A 24,958-nucleotide genomic window follows, 5' to 3' on the forward strand; every position below is an offset into this window, starting at 1 on the left:
CTCCAACAGAGAAGTAAGCACACAAACTTCTGTGTGTAATTCTACACATTTTCATTCTTGATTTCATTTAAAAAAATAGTCTGATTTAAAAGGCTTTCCTTCAAATAAATGTTCTTCATAAACCTCTGCTGTCTGATTTCTTTTTACATGTTGTCTATGTCAGTGGCAAAAATGACATGAGATGTACAAGGTTGGTGCCACATTATATATTGCTCTATGGCATACTAACTGTCAACATCAAGGTCACAGCTTTATTAAAGGATTAAGATTTACAATGACATTAACAACATGAACACCTTCACACAAACCTCCCTGTAGTTTACTTCTTTGAGGTCAACAGCACTTCCAGAAGCTGCTAATCAATAATTACTGCAGTCTACTGAATACAGTTCAAATGGACCAGCACTTTCTTTTTATCTTATTTGGTTTTCTATAGTACCTAACCCTCTTTACAACAGTAATTAATATAGCTTCCTAACATCTCTATGAAATAGGTAAAAATTATTCCCTATTTACAGATGTGGAAACTGAAGCACAAAAGAAGTTAAGTGTCTTGCTTAAAGCAACACAAGAAAGCTGTAGCAGAGCCTGAAATACTACAGATCTCCCTGACTCCCAGTCATGTGCTTTAACCACAAGGCCATGATGACTTTCAAACCTGTGCTGGATATGAACAGGATTTGTAAGATTCACCCCTTTTCCAATCCTTGAAACAAAGTGTGGAAAAACTGTCCTGTCTACACGGCAGCTGCTATAACTAGTAGCGTCAGGGAAACTGCATCAATGCAAAAATAAAAAAAGGCTTCAACTTTTCCCAGTGTGTATGTACCCAAAAAGGTACTAGCAGAGCTGGGAACAGTACTCAGGAGTCTAATCACTGCCATGTAATCATCAGAAATAAAACACTAATCATTACAATCATTTTGTCTGAGGAAACATGCAGTACGTAATTATAATAATGAACTCTCTATTTAGCTGGTGTTAGCATATTACAGAGTCAGCCTCCTTACAACACCCAAGTTATGTCTCTAGTAATTTTATTAAACTGAATGAAAGTACTGACTGCTCATATTTATCAAACCAGATGTATACATCAAACATTAATGTTCAAAACCATTGGATAGGTATGCTGGGATTTTTTCAGTACTTTGTAAGAGTATTGGCTAAACAGTAACCACGTATCTAAGTATCTGTCCTTGTCTATTTTGCTGGGTACACAACATGCATCAATATTTCTGTAACAAACTTCCATAGTTTTTGGAATGATTCCTCTAAGTTTGGGCTATTTTTCTTTTTTTCCAATGAGAAGCTATCAGCAGTCTAGCAGCTACTAGCAGATGACAGATTAATTCTTCATTTCTTTGAGTCTGAAAACTTCTGTTAGGAAGCCCAGAAGGATTAGCAAAGGGTCATTTGGTAATAAATATCCAACAGTTTGTAATATTTAGTTACTAATCACATCCCAATAACTGGGCATATCCACCATATCTCTAACTGGACATATCCACCATATATGCCTGAAAATCTCTCTATATATTTTTAACCTGACTGATGTGAGGTACCATTGAAAGAGTATCATAAAGACATTTTTATTTACCATAATACAAACTCAGGTTGCTCATCTTTTCCAAATCAATCTGTCATCCAAATCTTTTCCCTCACCATGTCATATATGGACACTTGTTTGTTAGGAATGTTGACTGCAAAGACAGAAATAAATTAGTTTCTTTTTTTCCCCAAATCTACCAGAAGCCAGCACGTCTACTAAAGTTTCTCTATAAAACAACTTTTCTTATAATGTTGATAAACATAATGCCTACCTTGAAAATACTTGTACTATGAGAGAGTGGGTGAGTTAAAGTTGGTTTTGATTTCTAAGAAGTTAGAAAAAAGTTTCTTCAATGAACAGCTGGCCAGACATATGTATTACATGGCTCACAGAACCTTTAAAACTCTGATTTGTGATTTGATTTAAAATTTAGATTATTTGCACTAGGTTTCATTAGTGAAGAAAAATATTGCATTTCGAGTTCTAAACACAGAGTAGTCTTTGCTAAAAGATGTGTATAAATTGCTGAAGGGTGTGATTTTTTATTAAACTGGTAACCCAGCAATATTTACACTCCCACCATTTTCTTAATCAGTAAAGACCCAGTGTTTGGCTGAATTAGAGCACCCCAATCCACTAATGTTTTGGGTTTATAGTACCAGACATTTGGAACAGCTAGTCCACCCTGTGTAGTGGGTCTGTACAAAGTATCTGCACTCACTGTTTTTTTTTTAATTATTATTATTACATGTAGATTCAAAGAGTCTCTATTCCTGCTTGAGTTTTATCTAGGATGATTATAGGAATATTTTGAAACAAGAAAGATATCCTTGGCAGAATAGTCATTTTGACTATTTTTCCTAAGCAATACATTGTATTCTTTCCCCACTTCCCAAATCTTTTTTCATTTGCTGAAACAGCAATTTGACATTTAAATCATATAGCTCTTGTAGGCTGTTTGAGAGTTGAATTCGCCAGTATTTTATAGAATTTGTTGTCCATTTGTACCCCAATGTTTTATGGAGGGATAGGTTCTCTAAATTGGGCAAATTTATAACTAGCATTTCAGATTTGGCATAATTCATTTTAAACCAGACCAAAGATTTCTTCAGACACTAATTTTAGATAAATGTTCAGATTAGATAAAAATAACATTAGGTCATCCGTGTTTTTTTCTGATGTATTCCTGCAAGTTTTATTTTTGAGATAAATTCACTAGTCCTATCCTCTTCATATTGGCCATAGAACGGTTTGCAGAGTAAAGGAGGCAATGAACATCCCTGCCTAGTTCCCATATATAATTCAAACAGGAAAGAATTAACCTCATTAGCTTGCACAACTGCTTCTGAGCTGGTATAAAGAGCTGTTTGTGATGGGCTCCCCCCAGGGTGCCAACTGGAACTGGGGTAGCACTGAGCCCCTGAACCACCAGCCTGGGCTCCCTTTACACTGTACAGCTGTGTCCAGCCTGCACTTTCACCAGCACACAGACACGTAGGGACACACTGAGCTGCAATTACATGCAGATCTTGTGATCAGCTCTGCATGGGAAGGCTCCAGCTAAGGAACCATTTTTTCTCTTTAGTGATAGGGAAGGCTAGCACATGTTCTCTGGGGGTATGTTTTCACTGCAGAGTTAGCACAGGTTCCAACTGGGTGTTACCTGAATCCTCCTGTCCCCACACAAAAACCTGTGACCAAGTCTGATGGTGCTTTCAGCTTGAACTAGCTAATGTAGCTGGAGCTATAGGCTAAAGCCGGAGAGAGGCTTTCACTCAAGCTGGTAACCTTCCCACTTTGCAATGAGGATACAGGCTGAACAACTAGAGTACTGACAGTTCTCCAGTGCCTTCCCATCATTCCCCCAGGTGCCCAGGACAGACAGGTTCTCCCACAATTTAGTAAGAAAGAACCATAGAGCTGCTCATCTTACTGCAGTACAAAGAACCATGTGATACACTCCCAGAAGTCCTAGTGGCATATATAGATGAGTGCACCACTAGTGAGGACATAGCAACTCAAGTATGGCTTTGCAGTGTGGTTGCTCACTTTTGGGAGCCAAGCACTTAAGTCTCAGACACCAATTACCTGAGATAACTCTGCAGCAAAGACATACCCTAGAGATGCTGCCAGGCTTGCTGCTACCAGCATCTTCATGTCAGGTCAGAAAAAGAGAAAGCTGCTTTGGTATTGTGGGAGGAGGGTAAAAGAGCAGAAATCAGCAGCCCTTGGAGACTGAAACCCCACATATCCCTAGAGCGGGCACAGCTTGGGCAACAGCTGGGAGAGTGTTCCCACTGACTCCTGGCCAATGTATCTCAGCACGGCCTGAAAGGAACCTGTAGGATCAAGAAGAGAGTTCAGCCTCTCTGGGCCATTCAGCCCTTAATCTCTCTACTGAGGCTTATAATGAGGGGGACAGTTAGGCCCATTTGTGGTTATTTCTGTGATGCAGATACCTGTTTGACTGGGAACCAGGTTGAGCTCTCCATCTTCTTTAGCTCCCCCAACTCCTCACCAGGGGTGACAGTAACTTAACGGACTTACCAGTACTCCAGAGTCCTGGGGAGGGACCTCAACCGGAAGAGGCATGGCCTCTATCCGAAGAGGTGGGGCCTTTAAACCCCCGGGCTTTTAAATCAGGATTTAAAGGGCTCGGGGATTCAGCTGAAGCTAGGAGCTGGGCCCTTTAAATCACCCCCGGAGCTACCAGCTGCAGAGGCGGCTGGGAGCCCTGGGGTTTGGGCAGGGGCGAAAGTAATTTACATTTCTTACCCATATGGTCCAATCACAAGCAACCCACCTCTCCTATGTACTTCATGGATCCCTCCCATTGCATGACATAGATAGAGAAAATAAAGCTACTATTACTACTATCAGTACTCTCTGTAATAAAACTTTACTATTGGAATCAGCCTGAAAAAGTGAAAACTCACTGTCACATTTTTCTCCGTGTCTTCCCTCCTTCTCTAGCCAGGTTGCCGACACTAGGCTCTGTGCTTTCTCCCTGCCTGGCACTGAGCAGCAGCTGCAGGGGCTTCCTTCTAGCTTGCAGCAGGGAGACTGGCTAAGGGAGGGAGAAGCCTGCCTCCTGCATAACAACAATTTAAACTCAGCTGTTCCCTGTGCAGTTCAGTAACATTTCAAAGAGGATCTGCAAGCAGTTTGGACATCACAACCATGATCCTATGCTGGAGAGACAATGGGATAGATTTGAACTTGGAAATGGTTCCTGATTTTGATTGTGTTTTTTGTATAGAGGAGATCCCCCTCATCCCAGGGGCACGGTCACACACACCCTGCCCCCCAACAACAACTGGGAATGAAATTAACAAAGATGCCAGAAATGGCTCCTAACCCTGGAGGTTGAACTGCGCAGGGAACAGCTGAGTTTAAACTGTTCTTGTGCCGGCAGCAGCAGCAGCAGGCATCTCAGCCAGTCTCCTTACTGCAAGCTAGAGCCTAGAGGAGAACCCCGGGGAGGAGGAAGGCAGAGCCTTTTCTGCATCCTGGCTGGAGGAGGGGCAGGAAGGCAACGAGAAACCAATGTGACAGTGAGTTTTCCCCGTCCACTTGCTTTTATTAGCTCTGGATTTAAGCTGTGCAGCCAAATGCTTGTATTTGTTGTGTATATTAGTATTGGAGAGATCCCCTCATTCCGGGGGCAAAAAAGGACTGCCCCTGCCATGGTCAAACACACCCTCTCCCCCCAGCTACTGTGAGTGAAATTAACAAGGATGCCAGAAACCACTCCAAACCCCCGGGGGCTGAACCACTCAAGGAACAGTTGAGTTTAAACTATTCTTATGCAGGGGGCAGGCTTCTCTCTCCCTCAGGCAGTCTCCTTTTCTTACCGGTCCTCCGTACCGGCCTGTACCGGCTTACTTTCACTTCTGCTCCCCACCTAGGATATGTGACACACACAAAATCTTTAATCAGCTCTCAGAAGTCATTAACCATACATCCAATGGACAGAGACGCTCAGGAAGCATCTTTGCTCTTGTTTCTGGCCCTGAGGTTTCTGGATACATCTACATTCCAGTGGAACAGCAGGTTCCAGAAAACCTGGGGGATCCACAATGTAGATTCTGAAACTCAGGAGACCAGAACAATCTTCACTCTCGGGGGGCTTGTCTACATAGGGAAATTATTCTGGAATAAGATCAGATGTGAATTTAAAGTCCTCTTGCTATTCCAGAGTAACTCTTCATGTGGACATTCTTATTTTGGAATAGTAGTGCAAACTGGGCTAAACGAAACCAGAAAAAGGCACTTTTATTCTGGAATAAGAATGTCCACACAGGGAGCTATTCCAGGACAGCTATCTGTTCAATCTCACCATGTAAACAGGCCCTCATACATCTCCTCCCCACACACTGCATCCATGCAGTCTAGAGCTCATCAATCAGGGTTTCTCTCTCTGATTTCACAGACCTTTGGAAAGAGTTTTCATCTCCCCTTGGGTCTGGGACATGGCTGTTCTCCTTCAGAGCCTGGCCTTGGTCTTCTACTTGTCCTTTCTCTTACTGGAGGTCCATGCTTTCGGCTGCTTCCTTCCCAGCAGGGAGAAAAGTTGTTGATCTCCCACATGGAGCTGTCAGGACTGCAGACTGGCTCTGGGTTTTCGGGCCAAGCTGCCTGCTCCAGAGGAAGAAGAAGTCACAAATCTGGGTTCAGTGTAGCCTCTTCCTTATGGGCTCATCAGGTCCCCACAGCTGTGGAACATTCCACTTCTCATCTCACTGACATGGTCACACTAATGGGAACAAAGAACCAGGAAACTTCACACACAGACATGACAGCATGTCACATAGTAACTAAATGGTACCAAGCATGAGAATGTATACCATTGATTGAGACTCAACAATTAAATAATACTCTTCCATGTTCTAATCTAGCACCTTTGAAACAAGACTCTGAAAGCCCTCATCCCCACCACATCCCAACCCTCTGCCCCAGCCCTGAGCCCCCTCCAACACCACAAACCCCTCATCTCCAGCCCCAGACAGAGCCCTCTCATCCCCCTGCCTGCACCCCAACACTCTGCCCTAGCCCTGAGCCCCTCCCACACCCCAAACACCTTATCCCCATCCCAGACAGAACCCTCATTCCACCGCACCCTAAACCTTTGCCCCAGCCCTGAGCCTCTCCAATACCCCAAATCCCCAGCCCCAGAGCCCTCACTCTCTATACACCTACTCTTTGCTCTAGCCCTGAGCCTCTCCAACACCCAAACCCCTCATCCCTAGCCCCAGCCCTCACCCCCCACACTCATACTCTCGCCCTGAGCCCCTCCCACACTCCAAACCCCTCATTCCCAGCCCCAGATGGAGACCTCACTCCCTACATCCCTACCCTTGCCCTGAGCCCCTCCCAAACGCCAAACCCCTCATCCCTAGTCCCAGCCAGAGCCCTCATCCCCCGCACCCTGTCTACCCCAACTCTGAGCCCCCTCCTGCATCATGAACCCCTCATCCCCAACCCCAACCTACATCCCTCACCCCACCCCCCACCCCTCTGCCATAGCCCTGAGCCCCCTTCCACACCCCAAACCTCTCATCCTCACCCCAAACCCAGCCCCATCCCAAACCTCCTCTGTCCCCCAAACTCCCTCCCAGAAGCTGCCCCCCCTTCCTCCACACCCCCTCGCATCCCCAAACTCCCTCCCAGCGGCTGCACCCCAGACCTCCTCCCTCACCCAAATTCCCTCCCAGAGCCTTGGACAGGTGAGGGGCAGAGTTTGGGCAGGGGGGGCAGAGTTTGGGAAGGGGTGGGTTCTGGGCACCACCAAAATTTCTACAAACCTGCTGCCCATGTCAGAGGGGTAGCCGTGTTAGTCTGGATCTGTAAAAAGCAATAAAGAGCCCGTGGCATTTTATAGACTAACAGATATATTGGAGCATAAGCTTTTATGGGTGCTCCAATACGTCTCTTAGTCTATAAGGTGCCACAGGACTCTTTGTTGCTTTTTGCACTCTCAAATGAACTCACACAGGAAAATGATAAAAGACAAAAACACCTTATCACCTGTGAGTGAACACTTTTCACAAAGCAATCACTCTGTGTCTGATCTATCAGTTCTCATCCTCAAAGGAAACCTGCACGAGACTTTAAAAGATGAACCTGGGATCTTAAATTTATTACTCTGCCAGACTCTAAAAATCATGGACTGAATAGAAACACTGGATTTATGGCTTATTACAACAATTTGCAACCTACTAACTCCCTCTTGTCCTATGGCTGCAAAGGTGTTAACAGGCCACTCTATTTTGAATCAGAGGGGTAGCTGTGTTAGTCTGGATCTGTAAAAAGCGACAAAGAGTCCTGACTCACAAAAGCTTATGCTCCAATACGTCTGTTAGTCTATAAAGTGCCATAGAACTCTCTGTCTATTTTGAATGGTTCCTTAGATTACAATATATGCTAACTACTTATGCTAAACAATCTGTTCCACCTTGCATTTAGTTGTAACACTGGGAATACCTTTCCCAGACAGGAAGAAAAGCTCTGTGTGGCTCCAAAGCTTGTCCCTCTCACCAACAAAAGTTGGTTAAGTAAACAATAATATCTCACCCACTTTGTCTCTCCTACAAAACAGACACAAACTCAAACCCTTAACCCCTTCCTGCATTTTCAATCAGCAAACTCTGACAAGGCCTCACCATGTGGCCCATCACTTTGGGCAGTAACCATTGTTTCCAGCTCTTACGTAACATAAAAGGGATTTTACTGCTCCTCCCACTAAGCCTGAAAGAAAGGTGCTTAGCACACCCAACAGCTTTAACCAGGTCTTTGATAGTCTCTGGATCAAAGATTGCCATCAGGTGTATTATTAGCATCTTTCTGCATAACAATATTAATAGTAACTGGAGTTAGGCCTGAATCAGGACTCCATACCCAACATCCCCTGATCTGATCCTGAAGGATGGACCTCAGCACCAGCTCAGTTTCCTCCAACAGATTTACCTCCACCCTCCCCAAAAACTACAGGCCCAGTGTGAGTCTTTGAATAAGGGGCTACAGCAGGGGTTCTCAGACTGGGGGTCGGGACCCCTGAGGGGGTCACCAGGTCATTACATGGGGGTTTGCGAGCTGTCAGCCTCCATCCCAAACCGTGCTTTGCCTCCAACATTTATAATAATGTTCAATATATTAAAAAGTGTTTTTTTTATTTATAAGGGGGGGGTCGCACTCAGTGGCTTGCTATGTGAAAGGGGTCTCCAGTACAAGAGTTTGAGAACCACTGGACTGCAGGCTTCGAACTTGAGCCAAGGCTCTTACCCTCCAGACATGCAAGATCAGTCAGGCAGGGCCACCAATATTCAGGGTATTATTCTGTGTATTTGGGTAGTCTTCACTGCACCAGAAAGTAGCATAAGGCTACCTGTTGCAACCACCACTGGCTGATGCAGTATAGAGCTCTGGTTGGTTGTTAGGATCATAAATGGTCCTAAAAGGCCACGTAGGCCCAGGGGTTTAGGGTTTCAGGTTGCATTCCTCCCACCTGAAGACCCACAGACTTAGAAAGAGGGGTGGGGATTCCCCTGCCTGGCAACCCCTTCTATACATTCACTGTGGAGAGCTGTCAGCTTCAAAGTGGTGGCAGAGTAGAAGTCAAGGGCAACATTTCCTCCCATCCTCCTTTTTTTCAACAAAGGCCTCAAATAAAGGCACTGTGCTTTATTTTAAAGTCATCTAATCTCTACAAATGAGGTCTGTTTATATTTAAAAGAGGAACTAATGGTTTGCTTGTTTTTTTGTTAATCACCAAGACCCAAATTCAGGTAGGTCACTACAGAATCTCCTTAATATCTGAGGGTTTACCTACACAGGGAAATTTACCAGCATAATTATACCACTATAGTTATATCGGTAAGCACATACTGTGAATATTATTATTTGAATATTATCAACCTGTAGAGATCAAAACTAATCAGTGTTTCCCCTTCCAAATCATGAGATTAGCTGAAATCCTGTTTGTGTGTGTGTGCATTCAAATTGTGTTTTTTAGTCTGTCTTTTGACTTTAACTCTTCTGCCAATGTGTGTGAGATAACGTGAGGTTGAAAAGTCTTTAATGCATATAAAAATACACACCTACCTCTACCTCCTCTTCTTCTTTTCACCTCTAATACAGGAAATCGCCATCTATTTTCTATTACTGTCTTGACCTAACAGCAATGCTTCTCTGCCTCCAGACTTCTCTGTCTGTGACCCAGTGGCAGCTGTTTGCTGACTTCTTCCCTCCCCCGAGAGTTTCTCCTCCATCAGGGTCCTACTCTCCATCCTAACTCCTTCCTGCTGCTACTCTAGGCCTCCTCTCTCTGAACTAGGCCCTTACCTGAAGGCAGGTCAGGTCTGTGTCCTTAGCCCCAAGACTCTTACACAGACCTCTGCCCATGCGCCTAGCCCTGAAAATCATGGGTCCACAGGAGCTTCTGATGTCATTGTGACAACTCCTCCAGCAGGCACCAACATCTCCTGTCTCACACAATCGGTTTGTGAGAATTGACAATACTACAACCCTGCGTTCCCCTGACTGTTTGGAGGGGACTCCCCTTGCTCACCACTATCTCTATGCTGAGGCAGCTGCCATCAACCCATGCATCTCTCACCCCATCTCTATCCTCTGCAACTCCTCACTCTTCTCATCCACCTTTCACAGTGCCACTGCTGCTCCTCACAGTCCCTGTGGCCATCTAGACCCCTGAAGCACAGACTGACAGCCATTTTGCCTGGTTTAAATCTCTTTGAGAAGAGTGGGAAGTGGTAGCCACCTTTATTAAGGTCCCCCCCACACACACTTCCATATGCAGATAGCATGTAAGGAAATGACAGCCGTCATCCTGGCTTCACCTCCATTGACTGTAAAAGGAGATGGTGGCCATTTTGAATAAGGGAAAAATTGTGTGTTGGCATCTTTCATTATGCATGCAAGAGACAGGTAAAACCACACCCCAGAATTGCTAGTCACCATATAATCATGGCCATTGGCAATAATGTTATTCCCTGATGTCACTGCCTGCACAGTGTACTCATCAAGTGAATACACAGCCCCTCTGTCTGGCAACGGACACTGTCACACTCTAAGGTAACTAGCCAGATTTCCCCAGAACACACTGCTGCAAATGTAACTGGAAAGCACAGCAATTGGGAATGATGGTTGGACACTTCAAAAAAGGCAGCTCTGTGGACACTTCTGCCAGAAGCTGGAAGTGGAGAACATGGGATGGATCACTTGATGATTGCCTCTTCTGTTCATTCCCTCTGAAACACCTGGCATTGGCCAGATACTGGGCTAGACGGACCAGTAGTTTGCCCCAGTATGGCCATTCTTATATTTAAGTATTTCTTCATACAATGCACAGTCAATCTGTGGAACTCCTTGCCAGAGGATGTTGTGAAGGCCAAGATCATAACTAGATTAAAAAAAAGAACTCGATAAATTCATGGAGGATAGGTCCATCAATGGCTATTAGCCAGGATGATCAGAAAACATGTGCCTAGCCTCTGTTTGCCAGAAGCTGGGAATAGGTGACAGAAGATAGATCACTTGATGACTACCTGTTCTGTTCATTCCCTCTGGGGCACCTGGCACTTGCCACTGTTGGAAGACAGAATACTGGCCTAGATGTACCTTTAGTCTAACCCAGTAGGGCCATTCTTATGTCCCAAACCATGCTGGCCAAGAATCCCATCATTTTCCTCCTGCAGACACAGCCAGTTAATTTCCTGTTAAGCAATCTGCTCAGTACAGGCCAGCAGCTGTAATTCCCCTGTTAGGTGCTCCTACAACTGCCACACTATCTTGCATATTATTGCTGTATAGTGAACATCGCTTGTTCCCTCTCATTAGGATTGAGAATTCTGAGATCTCAGCATCAATGTCTAGTCTATGCTAGGAATTAGCTTCAATTTCAGCCACCGCAGTGTAGCTACCCCAGTGCCAACCCATAGTGCGCAGAAGGTACCAGTTCTGGGGAGTGTCTCTGCTAGTTTTTTCTCTTGAGTTAACTTGGGACAAATATCTGCTTGTGGGGCAAATATTTGGAGAGTGCCTCGATTAACCTTTACAAAAGGGCTCAAGTCGATCACCCATCCAACACCTAAGCACCGCCATATCCCTAGGGGTTTGCACCAATGCAGCTACAATAGAGGCTGAAATCAAAGCTAATTCCCCATTGAAGAAGCACAATTGCTGCCCTCTCCGCCCACTTTGCTTGACCCGGGGCAATGGACAAATCCATCAGGAAGGACAATGGTCTAGGAAAAGCCACACAGCAGAAAACAAAAGAGGGAGGGAGCTGCGGGCACCTCTGCTGCCAGGCTGGGTTGGCCCCCGTGCGAACGCAACGCAGGTCACTCCCGCGGGACGCGGGGGCTGCTCGCCCCGGGCGTGCGAGGCGGTCGGTGCAAGCGGCGGGGCTGGGTGGGGGCTGAACGGGCTGGGCGCCCAGGGCCCCGGAACTGCTGTCACAGGCTGGGCCCCTCCTTGGCCGACGCAAAGGGGAAGCTCAGGGCCTGACACCGCCGGAGGGGCTGGAGCAAAGGGGTGGGAAGGCGGGCGCGGCAGGGCGCGCGGCGGGCTCTGCACTAGCGGGGTGGCGGCGGGAACGGGGCCCTGCCGCTAGGGCCATCCAGCAGGCCGCGGCGGGGGGGAGGGGGCGCTTGTTTCATAACAATCCCGCCGGGCCCAGCCGCAGGTAATCGCCATGGAAACCCGCCCCGGGACAGCTGCTGCGGCTGCAGCATGGGGTCCGGCGGGGGCTGCGGCTGAGCGACCCTGAGACGCTGGAGCGGCGGCCCCGCCCAGGGGGCCCCCGCCAGGTACCGCGGGCCGCGCTCTTGGCCCCGGAGGGGGGAGGGCGCTTCCTGCTGCCATTCGGGCCCGGTAGAGAGACGGAAACAGAGCGGAGACGGGGGGAGAGACCGATCCCCTCCCAGTGCCAGCCCCCTTCCCCACTGGCCACCGCAGCCTTCCTGCAGCCCTGGCCTTTGTTAGTCGGAGCACGCTCTGCCCCAGCCGCCCGCATCAGCGCCCCCTCGAAGTAAGCTGGCGAGGGACGCTGCCAACCAGAGGGCACAGGCCTGTTCCCCCACCAGCCCTTCATCCCCACAAGGGGGAGATCGGCTAAGACCTAAAGCTCCTTACGTGAGTGATTTCCCCCCTTCCTCCCACAGAGCGGTCAAGACTCACTGCCATGGCCGAGGAACCTGCCACTATTTGTTTCAATGAAGAGGATTTTTACTGTCCCGTGTGCCAGGAGGTGTTCAAAACGCCTGTGAGGACAGTAACCTGCCAACACGTGTAGGTATCTGTTGCCCCTGACCTTCCCCTCTAGGAGTGCTTGTCCTCTAGCCTCCTGAGAAGCTGTTATTCCTTTTGTTTCTTCCCCCCAGCTTTCCAACACTTGGCCTGGAAGCAGCCTCTAGTGCAGTATGATACATACAGTAAAACTTTACAGATCTTTTTAAAGCTTTTCCAGTCCACTGTGCTGATAATAAACCTCTATCCAACGCTGAATTTAGCTTGTGTATGGAGGTGTTTCAGAGTTTTTATCATCCTCATTTCATTTGTAATGAAAGAACCATCAGGTGAAAAAAAAAATTTTAAAAATCCCTTGCCTGTATTACTAATGTTATCTTACATATTTAGAAGTGAAATAATTTTACAAATCTTATTGAATGGCTACTTAATTTGTTATCTATTGGCTATTCTCTCAGATTGGAAAATGGAAAGAGTGTAATCCATTTCATTTTCTAGCTGTCATTCACAATGCTGCAAAAAGCGTATGTTACTTCTGAGAAATGTTTAATTACAAACTAGAAATTTGCTAAAACCACCCCAAAAGTATTCCTTTTAAAATCAACAGAGACACTTAAAAGAATGCTGTTTATGTATGGAAAGTAAGGAGGACTGCAAAAACCAACAAATTGGAATTTATGGGGGCAGTTGGTGAGTGAATGGCTGCACTCTTGGGCTATATTACTATTGGTCTAGAAATAAACATTAACATCTGATCAATGTCACATGTTCAGTATCTCGTTAATGATCATTCAAGTTATACAACTCAGGTTTACTGGAATTAGAAAGTGCAATCTCTGTATAGAATTGCCAAACATCCCATAACTTGAGATCAGTAGTATGTTTCTATAATAACTTTTCCTCTTTTGATCTATATTGTTTTTGTGAAGACTTGTAGATACAGACTTCAGCCAGTGATCCTTATCCTGCAGAATTTATCACTGGTTCAAGGCCCTACTCTACTATTTTTATAATAAATAATAATATAGCTACTCAACTATCCTTGGTGCTAAAGCAGAAAATATTGACCTACCCAACTTTTTTTTCTTTTTTACTAATTTGTGTTTGTGTTAACTTTGAATTAGCTTCTGCAGGAAATGTTTCCTGACAGCAATCAGAGAAAGTGGAACACATTGTCCTCTATGCCGTGGAACTGTGACTAAAAAAGAAAGATCATGTCCCAAAAGGGCTCTGGATGTTGAAAACAACATGAAGAAGCTTTTTGGGTGTTGTAGATGCTGTGAAAAACAGGTGGAGTAAACATAAAAGTTACTTATTACAAGTGAATAAACTTTCCTTCCTTGGGACCTGATTCTTCATGCTACTATGTGTCATTAATGACTTGCAGCATTGAGCACTAAGTGAGGCAGGTGTGCATACACATGCATCTGTTTCATAGCTAAGGACCAGCTTCTACTTCAAAGTTTGAAATCAGAGCAAAGTGGCTGCTGAAAAAGTTGCTTTTCAAGAAAGATTTAACTTTCTTTTTTGTAAAGTGCCAAACTGATAGTGTTCCATAAGTTAAAATAAATGAGAGAAATGAATGAAAACTCTAAAACAGGCCAAGAGAACATGAATAACGATAACAATGAGAACTGGAGAACAACTAGAAAATAAACGAGAGCTCATAATGTGCTATTTTTGTTTTAAATGCTCAAATTTACAGCAGAAGAGCACAAAAATAAAAAATGCAAACAGCAATACAAATGCCATTAAACACTACCATATTATTTAATCTCTCTGCTTTCCCTTTGGTAAAGAGATCACTAATGTTCACAACACTGTGGGTGGAATCCTGGCCCCGTTGAGGTCAATAGGAGTCTTACCTTAAATGGAGTCAGGATTTCACCCAATAGATTTTGTTTATGAAGCATTTGAATCCAAGAAGTCTTAATGTTACCCTTCCTCACTCTTGGATCTCAGGATATCACACAAGCCTCTCCATTAGTACTGAGTTTGGTGCTTTGTTACTCATGATCTCTGCCTAAAATGAAATAAGGTGAGAGAATCATTTAAATATTCAGGTTGATAAACTGTAAAACCAAATGCCATTTACACTCAGTTGCAAACTGGTAGACTGGAAATAACAAAGTGGCTTACATACGTCATTGAGCATACTAGCTGTGAAAGATGTGTTCTTAGAACCTTTGGACATGTTTCTATCTGTAGCTGTCCTGCTCTCCCTTCCTTCTGTGAAGCTCTTCATTATGCTCAAGGGAGCCAGTACTCCTGCTTGACAATAGGAATCCCTGAAAATGTTAATTTGAGGTGTAACTGACTGCATAAATGGCAAGAGGGCTAGGATCGCAAAGTTGCTGAAGGGGAAGGGTGCATTTAAAACAAATGAATACCCCATAGTGCCTTTTCCTTTTGTATCAAGAGTTGAATATAATGCCTAATACATTATTAAGTGTTCAGTGCATAGATGGAGTGGATACAGAATGTAGTTGTTAAAGTTGCATTAGAAGAGGAATTAGAATTTAATATATTGTTGTACAGGGTTGTTCTGTTTTCCTTTCTTACATGCATTATTTTATCTGTTGGCAGAAGTACCATAATTCTTTTCCCAGATGTTCTAGTTACACTGTAAAATCTAAATGGTTTGAAATTTCATTTACAGGTTAGGTTTTCTCGCATGAGACACCATTATAAAACATGTAAGAAGTATCAGGATGAATATGGTGTTCCTTCTATTGTTCCAAACTTTCAGATTTCCCAAGATTCAACTGGGAACAGGTAATTAGCATATTTCATGTATGACTCAGATCCTTTTTTTGTGAAAGGGAAATAGTTTTTTTCTAGGGCACATTTTCTTTTTGTAAACAGTATTGTCTAAGTTCTTGTGCTTCAAAAATGAATATTTCTCTAGAAACAACCTTTAGATCCTGTTCTTTATTCTTCATTCTGTGGGATTTAGAAAAGTGCTCTACAGCATGTTTTGGAATAACTTCTAGAAGCCTTCCCTAAAGGTTGTACCTCCGACTTTTTTTTTTTTTGCTTTAACAGCAATTGAGTAAGTTGCTTTGTAGGAGGTCTAATTGCTCTTAGGTTTAGAGAAGTTTTATTTTTCCCTTATTATTACTATTTAAATGGATAGATGGTCACTAACCTCCTCTTGTTTCAGAATGTTGCTGTCTTCTGTTTAGGATTTTGTCTTCAGATTTGACTCATCTTGAGTTAATCTTGAAAGTGAATAATAGCCCTTTGGCATCTTTACATGTTGGTTTATAAATTATATAACCAGATGCCATTTACCCTTTCTCAGATGCAAGCCATAAGGCTAAAGAACCTGTTTTGCCAATACCAGAGTAAAAACAAAGCCAGGCATTCAGAATTCACATTTAGTTTAATAGATACTTACACATACTGCGTACCTTCGTTTATCACCATCTATTTTTAGTAGTTCAACCAGTTGGGGAAAAAAAATCCATTTGAGTTTCAAATGAATCTGTGGTAAAGAACGAGGAATATGTGGAAGTGGACTCAGATATGGGCATTTTCCGTAACTATCACGCCATATTGCTCTGAAGTGGTTGAGTTGGAAAAATATTCTGGAAGTTGTCATGCTACTGCACACCAAATTACACACACAGAATTCCCATGTCTAACGCTATAAGACGTGCACAGTCGAGCAGTTTGGCCTTGCTTAGTTAAAGATACATGGTCAAAACCTGCATTTAAAGAAAGTAGCATTCTTGCTTATGACACACTGTATGAAGTACCTAATGTGCACAAACTCGAGAAACTCCTTTCTACAGTTTCAAATTATGGAGGATTAATGCCTTTAACTACTGTTGTAAAGAATCATCCTGAGCAAACATTTGTCTAATTCCTTTTAGAAGACAGCCCCTGTCTTCTGTTTACAAAGTCCATACTGCCATTGGAGCTATTCGTCCTCTTCCTGTTCCCTCCCTGCCCCAAAAATTCAGTCTTGCTGTTGAATAGATAAGCATATACTAAACATTATTTTCATACTAAATTACTTTGCATTCTGTTAAAGTTCGTCCTGCTAATCAAGTGAAAAATAACATCTTGGTGCAAAATAAAAGTTCTGAGCAGGGGTGATATTTTTTTGTCATGTTATATATGCTTACGATATGATCTACCTATATGATCAGTTTACAATTAATGGTACTCAATGGATTTTTTTTTCTTTTAAAAAAAACTATATTTTTGGTGTCTAGATATTCAAACACAAATTAAACTTGTATACTTTATCTAACATTTTATATGAAGTAATAGGAGTGATACATCTACATTTGATAACGGAGAGATGGCTAATCTTCAGACACTTCAGGGAGATGCAAGGTAGGCTTCTTCAATTCAATATTGTAAAAGTGATTAAGTTGTCCATATTTAGTTCTAGATATATTTCCAGTAGGGAAAAGACAATTCAAACTTCTTAGGAGAGTCTGACAAACTTCTTTAAAAAAAAAAATTTTTTTTTTAAATCCTTTGATTCATGTACGTGCAAGTTTATCAGTTAGAATCTGGTGTTCTTGGTTGCTTCTTCTTACTTGAAGAATCTCTAGGATGCATTGTATGGCCTTAATAAAAAAGACAAAAGAATTGTCTAAACTCCCTAATGTAATAGAATACATATTGACACACAAATCTACAGTTTTGCTTGAAATTTACAATTTAGCAGAATGGCATCAGAATTCCTTTATTTTGACTACTAACAAAATAGGCTATGACAACGTCGGCAGATGTTCTGTTATCTCCCTCTGATATCTCTTCAATTTTGTTTTAATAGATCCATATAATACTGTATAACTTCCATTTCCAGTGCACATCCCACATTCAAGTGCCCCCTGTGTCAGGAAACCAACTTAACCCGGCAACACCTACTGGATCATTGTAACAATAGACACCTTTATCAGATAGTTCCTGTCGTAAGTATATATATTTTCAATGTAAGCACCTTAAACTTCCCTTATTTTAGTTATTTAGAGTAATCGTTAATTTCTATGGGCTGTTACAGTTCCAAACAAGTATTATGCTCTAAGAAAATAATTGCATTGATGACACTGTAGTTAAGTTGAAGAAGGGGTTTTCATTCAAAAACATTTCCCTATTAACTATAACTTTTCTTACTTCACTTCAGTCATAAGGCATTTGTTTTTTCTTTGTCATATTAGTTTCAGTTGCTGTGTTGAGTTGAAATGTAAACTGTTTCATTTTTTGAGCCTGATGCTTTTATTTTCTGGTCCCTTAACTAGAACTGCTGTTACTTATAGAAACATTGTCAATTTAAAAATCTTATTTGTCTTGTAACTTACTATTATTACGTGTAAAACCTAACATTTCTAAAACCAAAAGATAAAGAGGGAAAGATATTTTTATTTTACTCTGTGTAGTCAGGTTCACTGTTTCCTCTGTATAGTTTCCTCTTGCACTCTAGTTGTGTGCAAGACCCACACAAACATCAGTGAGCAGAAGACAGAATAATTTTTTTTAAATACAGGAAATTTTTATTTAAAAGGCAAATTGGCAGAAGGACTTACAGGCAGATGTAGTAACAAATTACTTTTAACCTCTTTTTAAAAACAGACTAAACTTCAAGTTGACAGTCTCAAATGTTAGTCATATTGTTCTGGAAAATTGTAAGTTGTGTAACATTCAAAATGATGTTTATGTAAAACTCTAGTACATTCACTGTTGAGGTGGATAAGTATCAGATTAAGGTTTTACATAGAATACACAATATAATGATGTGGTCTTATTGGCTAATACTTTTTCTTTAAATAATTTTTCAAATTTAGATTTGTCCAATTTGTGTGTCTCTTCCATGGGCAGATCCCAGTCAGGTTACTAGAAATCTTGTTAGCCATCTAAATCTAAGACACCAGTTTGACTATGGAGAATTTGTGGTAAGTATTTTTCCTTTTTTCTTGATCTTCAAAGAAATGGGAAACTTTTTTTTTTTTTTTCTCTGAAGGGAAGTACTAAATTAGCCTCTGTGCTGCAGAGCCCACAAAAGATTTGCAACTTTTACATGCTTAGCTGCTGTGGAACCTGCTATTTAGTGGTAGTTCTGCCACTTCTAAACTGTTGTCTACACTATAAACAGTAACTGCCATTGACAGTGGTATTGGCAACAGATGCTGCTAAATCATGCTGAACACCCATCTAGTATAGACGAGGTTGTTGCATAAAGCTAATTTCAGCCGTGCACAGCTGCCCAAGACTACCCGTATTCTCAAGGGAAGTGTGACAGACTCCAGACTGCCACCTTTATTTTGTCTGTTGCTTTGCCAACCAAAAGAGAGAACAATCAGAGGCCTTGGAAATACGGTTTTAGGGTGCACCTTTGATGTCCTAGAGGTATACTGGCTGACTGAAAACCCTCTCATAAGAATTATATGGTAGAGAATCCTTCTCCCTAGCTAACTAGTCCACAATAAAATCAGGGAGAGGAGATGGATTGGGTTCATTCGGCTGAAGAGTTCTACACCTCTGCTTTCATCTCTCTTTGGTATCTGTGTAAGATATAGTACTGAGTGTTTAGCCAACCTTCTTGATCAGGGTGGATTTGATTTAAATCAGGAAGTCAGAAAGACTCAATTTAATCATGGATTTCTACATACAAGTGCATTCTTGTTGATTGTTATAACCTGAATACATATTCTTCACAACTCAGAAATAGATGAGACCCACACTGGGTCTCTTTTACGGCCTGCTGCTATTATAGATTTTCCCTTCTAGTGAGAAAATGATATGGTAGATCTTAAATCAATGAAGGCTATGCTCAGAAAGATCTCAAGACTCTTGGAATACTCTGCTCAAATAGTTTCACTTACGCTTCTATTGCCTGTCCCTCCCTTCTCACATTTATCTCCAGACTTCTTCTTGTCCAGATCTATTCCACCCCCAACAATCTTTTATTCATTGAACTTTTTGAAACTCTGCACTTTTAGAGAGACGAAAGGGACTGACTCTGTGTACACAAATTTACAGAGGGACAGTAGGGTGGAAGTCTGTTATTTCTCACCTCTCTATTTTATTTATTTTAAAACATTTTTGCTGTTAAGCAGCATGTTATCTCTGGAGACACAGTCCACAGTTTGAGAACTGCAAAAGTAAGCATCTCTGATGGTTGCTTCTATACTGAGCACTGACTCCCATTGGATAGATAGAAAGATTAATCTAAATAATCTATCCTGGAGCCCCATAAGGTTGGGTCCCTAATCCATGAACTATTGGAACTCATTTACAAAACTTTTCTTAAACATTACATGAATATATTGTCTCATACTATAGAATTTGAATTTATAATCCCTATTCCATGATGAGATATCTTTGAGCTATAATGTATCTTAATTAAAACTATGTTTACATAGGGATTTTCCTCAAGAAAAATTTTATCTCAAAAATCCAATTTAAATAAAACAGATTTTTTTTTAAATTCACTGATTTTTATTCATCCTGTTCTTGATACATATATTGTAACACAAGAGATTATCTAGGTGCCATTTACAGCACCATATGTGAGCAACAAAAAATACAAAGAACAGGATGGAGTCAAACAGTTTGATAAGCGTGTACAGCGTTTCTCAGTTTTTGATCAAATGTCTTATTGTGTTTAGAATCTTCAGCTTGATGAAGAAACCCAGTACCAAAATGCTGTTGAAGAATCTTGTCTTGTGACTATTTAAAGTGTAGGTCCTCTGCATCTTACTGCACTCTGAGGGAAAAGCTACATGAATCCAATCAGTAATCTGAAATGTATATTAATAAAAAGGGAATTCAGTATCTTTTTTTCTTCTTTCGGGTTAAATATCTTTTCCAAGAACAAGAGTTTTTAAAATGCTTTTTGATTAGAAAAAAAATGGAGTAAATTTTATTACTATATTTCTTAATTCTACATAATTGATCGTACAGCTATTGGAAAGGTGTTGAGATCTTTTACTTTTAGTGGGGACCTTGCTGGAGCTATTCACTGGTGTCTTTTGATTTCTGTGTACATTTTCATGGTTTTGTTGATTTTGCAGTTATATTTTTGTTAATGCCAAATTTGGGGCGGGAGGTGGGAATCAAAGGCAAAGATGCTGTTTTGCACTTTGCTTTTTATAGTCAGGGTTTCATTTGCAAAATTATATCTTTGGGAGAATATTTGTGTATAACTTTTGTTTAAAGTTGAAGTGATATTTTTACTACCATAATTTCTAATAATAAAAGTGAAAATGGCCAATTTGGAAAGTTTGAAATAGTTCTTTTCAATAATGCAGCATTTTAGAGCAGATTGGTTTCACTTACATCACTAAGAAGGAATGCTATCATGGCCTGAAGGAAATTATTTCTATTTTGTTGATTCTCTGGTATATCACTAAAATAGGACATCTTGCTTCCTGGGCGGAGAGGCTCAGAGCTCTTCCCATGCACCCTGCAAACTGGTGGGGAGAGGAAGTGCTTTGTGTCACTTGACAGAGTGCCTTGTGAATGATTTAAAGATAACATGCAAAGAAAAAAAGTGTCTTTTTGATAAAAAGGCCAGAGTGTTTTGCATAATTTTACATAATTTACATAGTTTTTCATGTTAGTTACATTAGAAATCCAGGTTGTGTCTACCATGAAAAACAGGGAAGACATTAAACTTGAAAACTGGTAGAATTAGGACATAATTGGTATCAAGGCATTGATATATGTTTTGTCAGTCGTTTAAAACTTTAACATATGTTGTAAACCTGAATAAGCAGTTGAGAGGAAAAAAAATCTTGCTGAGAAGATTCACTATCTCCATACCGTACACTAAGGGCTGCGAAAATTCGCATTCTAGTTCTCCCTCCAAGATGACCTCCAACAAAAACAGGGAAGGCAAGACTTGATATTCCCACAGTTTTAAAAACACCAACTTTTATTTTTAAGTTTGGACCTTTATATATAAGAACCAAAAAGCCCTGTTTTGTTCCCTTGCATGCCCCTTGAGAAATGGCTCTATCAGGTGTATGGCGAATTCCCAAGGCTGGGAGAAATAGGATGTTTCCAAATACACCTCTACTCTGATATAATGCTGTTCTCGGGAGCAAAAAAAATCTTACCGCGTTATAGGTGAAACCATGTTATGTCGACCTTGCTTTGATCTGCCAGAGTGCGCAGCCCTGTTCCCCCGGAGCACTATTTTCCACGTTATATCTGAATTCGTGTTATATTGGGTCATGTTTATATCAAGGTAGAGGTGTAGTCAATTGGGACACAATATTTTTCCCCTAACCCATATCCCTAACTGTCATTATTGTACATGGGTGTTGTGTACATAAAGAGAACATTCAGTAATTTTGCTGTGCAGCTAGTGATCTGAGTAATGGTATTGTCTAAGCACAAGCAACAGTACAGATGGCATTCAGGTGGCTAACTCATTTGTGCCTTTGGAAAACCTCCACCTAAAAGGTATGTGATGCTATTTCCAAACGAAGTAATCTGGAGAATGCAATGCATTTTCCTTAAGTGCTTCATATTCCAGATCTGTCCAGACTGGAATGTATGTAAAGACCAGAACCTACAGTGGGTAGGGGAGAGAGGGCGGTATATAGAGCTATAATGCCGGATATATATGAATTATTTGAAATGTTTATTCTTTATTTGAAAGTGTAAATGAATGCTGTACTATCTCTCCTGCTGGATTAAATTGCCAAAAATGTAGCAGAATGGGCTATTTCACAGATCCCCTAAAGTTCTAGCCTGTTTACAATATCTTAAAATGTGAGGGAGGGGATTAAATTTCAAGGTATTCTGCTGCTAAAAAGTTTGTAATTTTTTTTTTAAAAAAAAGCTCAGAACATGCTAATTCTTCTACTGTGTACACTTCTTATAGAATTTGTTCATTTTTCAAAGTTCAGTTATGAATACATTTGTTCTCAGAGTCAACAAAATACTGATATAGTGGAGATGGCAATAAATGCATAGAGCCAATACAGATTATTTTGAATCATTCTGAGATCAACACCTGATTGACTCTGAACAAGTCATTTCAGCTACCTGAACATGTCTTGAACTCTAGTTTAAATTACTTATGTTTTGAAACACTAACTCAGAGACACATACTTCTACTGTTACAGCAATAATTAATAATTCACATTTGATGTGGTTATTGAAATAAAATTTTAGTAGAGTTTAAATGTTTTGAGACTTGAATTCATATTTTAAAAATAACAGATCCTTTTGCAGTAGGTTACATGGAATTTAATCTTTGAACAGTAATTTTCATTTCTTGCATTCTATTTTGTGTATTTAAATGCAGTATAAAAATCCTTAATGCCTGGTATGTTTTCCCTATTTTGCATATCGTAAACTTTATATTGGCAAATCTTCCTTGTGTAAATTTTTATATTTTTACTATGGTGAGACAGCCTCCAACTACATTTTTTAGATAACAGATGAATGACAAGAAAATAAACAGTTTGGTCAGATATTATATTGCCATTGTCATTCTCTTTCCCACTCTGCATCTCAAATGTACCCAGGAGGAGGCTGTATATTGGAAATGGGTGATGATTGCACTAAAGTGTACACATTTTATTGGAAGAGTGCTGTTGAGAAACCATTTTATTAACACATTCTAATGTACTGATGTTGAAGACAGGTGTCTGATGCTTGAATTGTACCTTCTTGGTTTTCTATTAAAACACTTTATTTTCTATGTGTCTTCACTCTCTAACAAGGAGGATCTTGTCATAAGGCTGGGAATTATTCGTCCTTTGACATTCTAATTCAGGAACTCTATACCTACTTCTGGTGGCATCACAGTTTAAATGATGATAAATATTTAAGCATGAACATTACTAATAACCTGTCCTGTGAGCTAATTAATATTGGTTTGACCATATGATCCGTTCTGAGCTGGTCACTATCAATATAGTGACAGAGGCCTTATGTTCTTCATTCAGCTTTGGGCCTAGAAGCACAAGACTGGTTCCAGCAGTGCAGAGAGGTACATGCTCCTAAGTCTATTTGCAGATTCAGCTACAGCTGTCCCCAGGGTCATCACAGGTAAAAGCAGAATGTATTAAAGGGAGGGGTATGAGTGGCCTTGCAGCCATTAGCAAAGATGGCAAATCTGGTTGCTGAAGAGAGATCTTAAGGGCTTGTTTACAGATGGACCTGATCAGGAGTAACCATCTGTTGACAAGCCATATATCTACTTAAACAAGGCAACATTTCATAAGGGAAGATATGGTTGATTGCATTGCTGGACCGTACCCTTCTCACCCAGGTCACTCTCAAGGTGGGTTGGATAGGGGGTGGGATCCTGGGGGTGGTGGTTAGGGGTGGAAGGTCTCTGGAGGGGGCAGTCAGGGAGCGGGGGGGGGGTTGGATGGGGCATTGGAGTCCCAGGGTCTGTCAGGGGGCATGGAGTGGATAGGGATCACGGTAGTCTGAGGATAGGGAGCAAGGAGGGTCTGGGGGGGGCAGTTGGAGGGTGGTCTCTGGAGGGGGTGGTCAGGCAAGGAGCTGTGGGGGGTTGGATGAGTTGGGAGTTTGGGGGTGCTGGCAGGAGGCAGGGGTGTGGAGAGGGGGTGGGGCAGGCAGGGAGCGGGGTGGGTTGTATGGGTTGGGAATTCTGGGGGGTTCTGTCGGGGCAGGGAGTGGTTGGATAGGCATGGGAGACCCGGGGTGGGGGGTGGATAAGGGTCAGGGCAGTTGGGAAAGGTAGGGGGTACAGTCCTAGGGGGCAGTCAGGGGACAAGGAGCAGGGAGGCTTAGATGGGTGGGGTACTGGGGGGCAGTTAAGGGCAGGAGTCCCAGGAGGGGGTAGTGAGGGTACAAGGAGCGGGGGGGGGTGGGGGATTCTGAGGGGGCAGTCGGGGGCAGGAAGTAGGAGGGAGTGGATGGGTGCAGGGCTAGGGCAGGGCTCCCTGGGTGCACACCCTAATGAAATGTTCTGCGCATGCCTATAGGCAGAAACTTGGTCCTGCCAGCTTCCCTGCCTCTTCCCGTAGTGTGCTGAGTTCCTGCCCCTCCTCTAGGGCTGCCCAGGGGGGGGGGCAAGAGGGGCAATTTGCCCCAGGCTCCGCAGGGGCCCCCACGAGAGTTTTCTGGAGCCCCTGGAGCGGGGTCCTTCACTCGCTCGGGGGCCCCAGAAAACTCTTGCGGAGCCGGGCCCCA

General features: G+C 42.3%; 1 protein-coding gene across 6 annotated transcripts; it reads left to right on the top strand.

The window, feature by feature from the left end:
• Positions 1–11,803: 11,803 nt before the first annotated feature.
• On the top strand, positions 11,804–22,611 carry RNF138 (ring finger protein 138). Of its 6 annotated transcripts, none has more exons than XM_030552991.1 (8): positions 11,804–11,906; positions 12,730–12,856; positions 13,939–14,104; positions 15,474–15,589; positions 17,090–17,161; positions 17,643–17,748; positions 18,619–18,726; positions 20,443–22,611. In XM_030552991.1, the coding sequence occupies exons 2-8, from the start codon at positions 12,750–12,752 to the stop codon at positions 20,509–20,511; spliced, it is 744 nt and encodes a 247-aa protein (XP_030408851.1). In that variant the 5' UTR covers positions 11,804–11,906; positions 12,730–12,749; the 3' UTR covers positions 20,512–22,611. The 6 variants fall into 6 exon arrangements, with proteins under 6 accessions (XP_030408851.1, XP_030408850.1, XP_030408852.1 ...); XM_030552990.1 differs by having other exon boundaries at positions 11,809–11,954; XM_030552992.1 differs by lacking the exon at positions 11,804–11,906 and adding an exon at positions 12,001–12,100.
• Positions 22,612–24,958: the final 2,347 nt, after the last annotated feature.

This window comes from Gopherus evgoodei, chromosome 2 (assembly GCF_007399415.2).
Source record: "Gopherus evgoodei ecotype Sinaloan lineage chromosome 2, rGopEvg1_v1.p, whole genome shotgun sequence".
Lineage (NCBI taxonomy): Eukaryota > Metazoa > Chordata > Testudines > Testudinidae > Gopherus > Gopherus evgoodei.

Bases quoted from the DNA above. Each gene is read 5' to 3' on its own strand.
- RNF138 (XM_030552991.1), top strand. From the start codon at position 12,750: ATGGCCGAGGAACCTGCCACTATTTGTTTCAATGAAGAGGATTTTTAC. The intron at 12,857-13,938 runs GTAGGTATCTGT...ACTTTGAATTAG, and splicing joins ACAGTAACCTGCCAACACGT to CTTCTGCAGGAAATGTTTCC. The intron at 18,727-20,442 runs GTAAGTATTTTT...TATTGTGTTTAG, and splicing joins TTGACTATGGAGAATTTGTG to AATCTTCAGCTTGATGAAGA.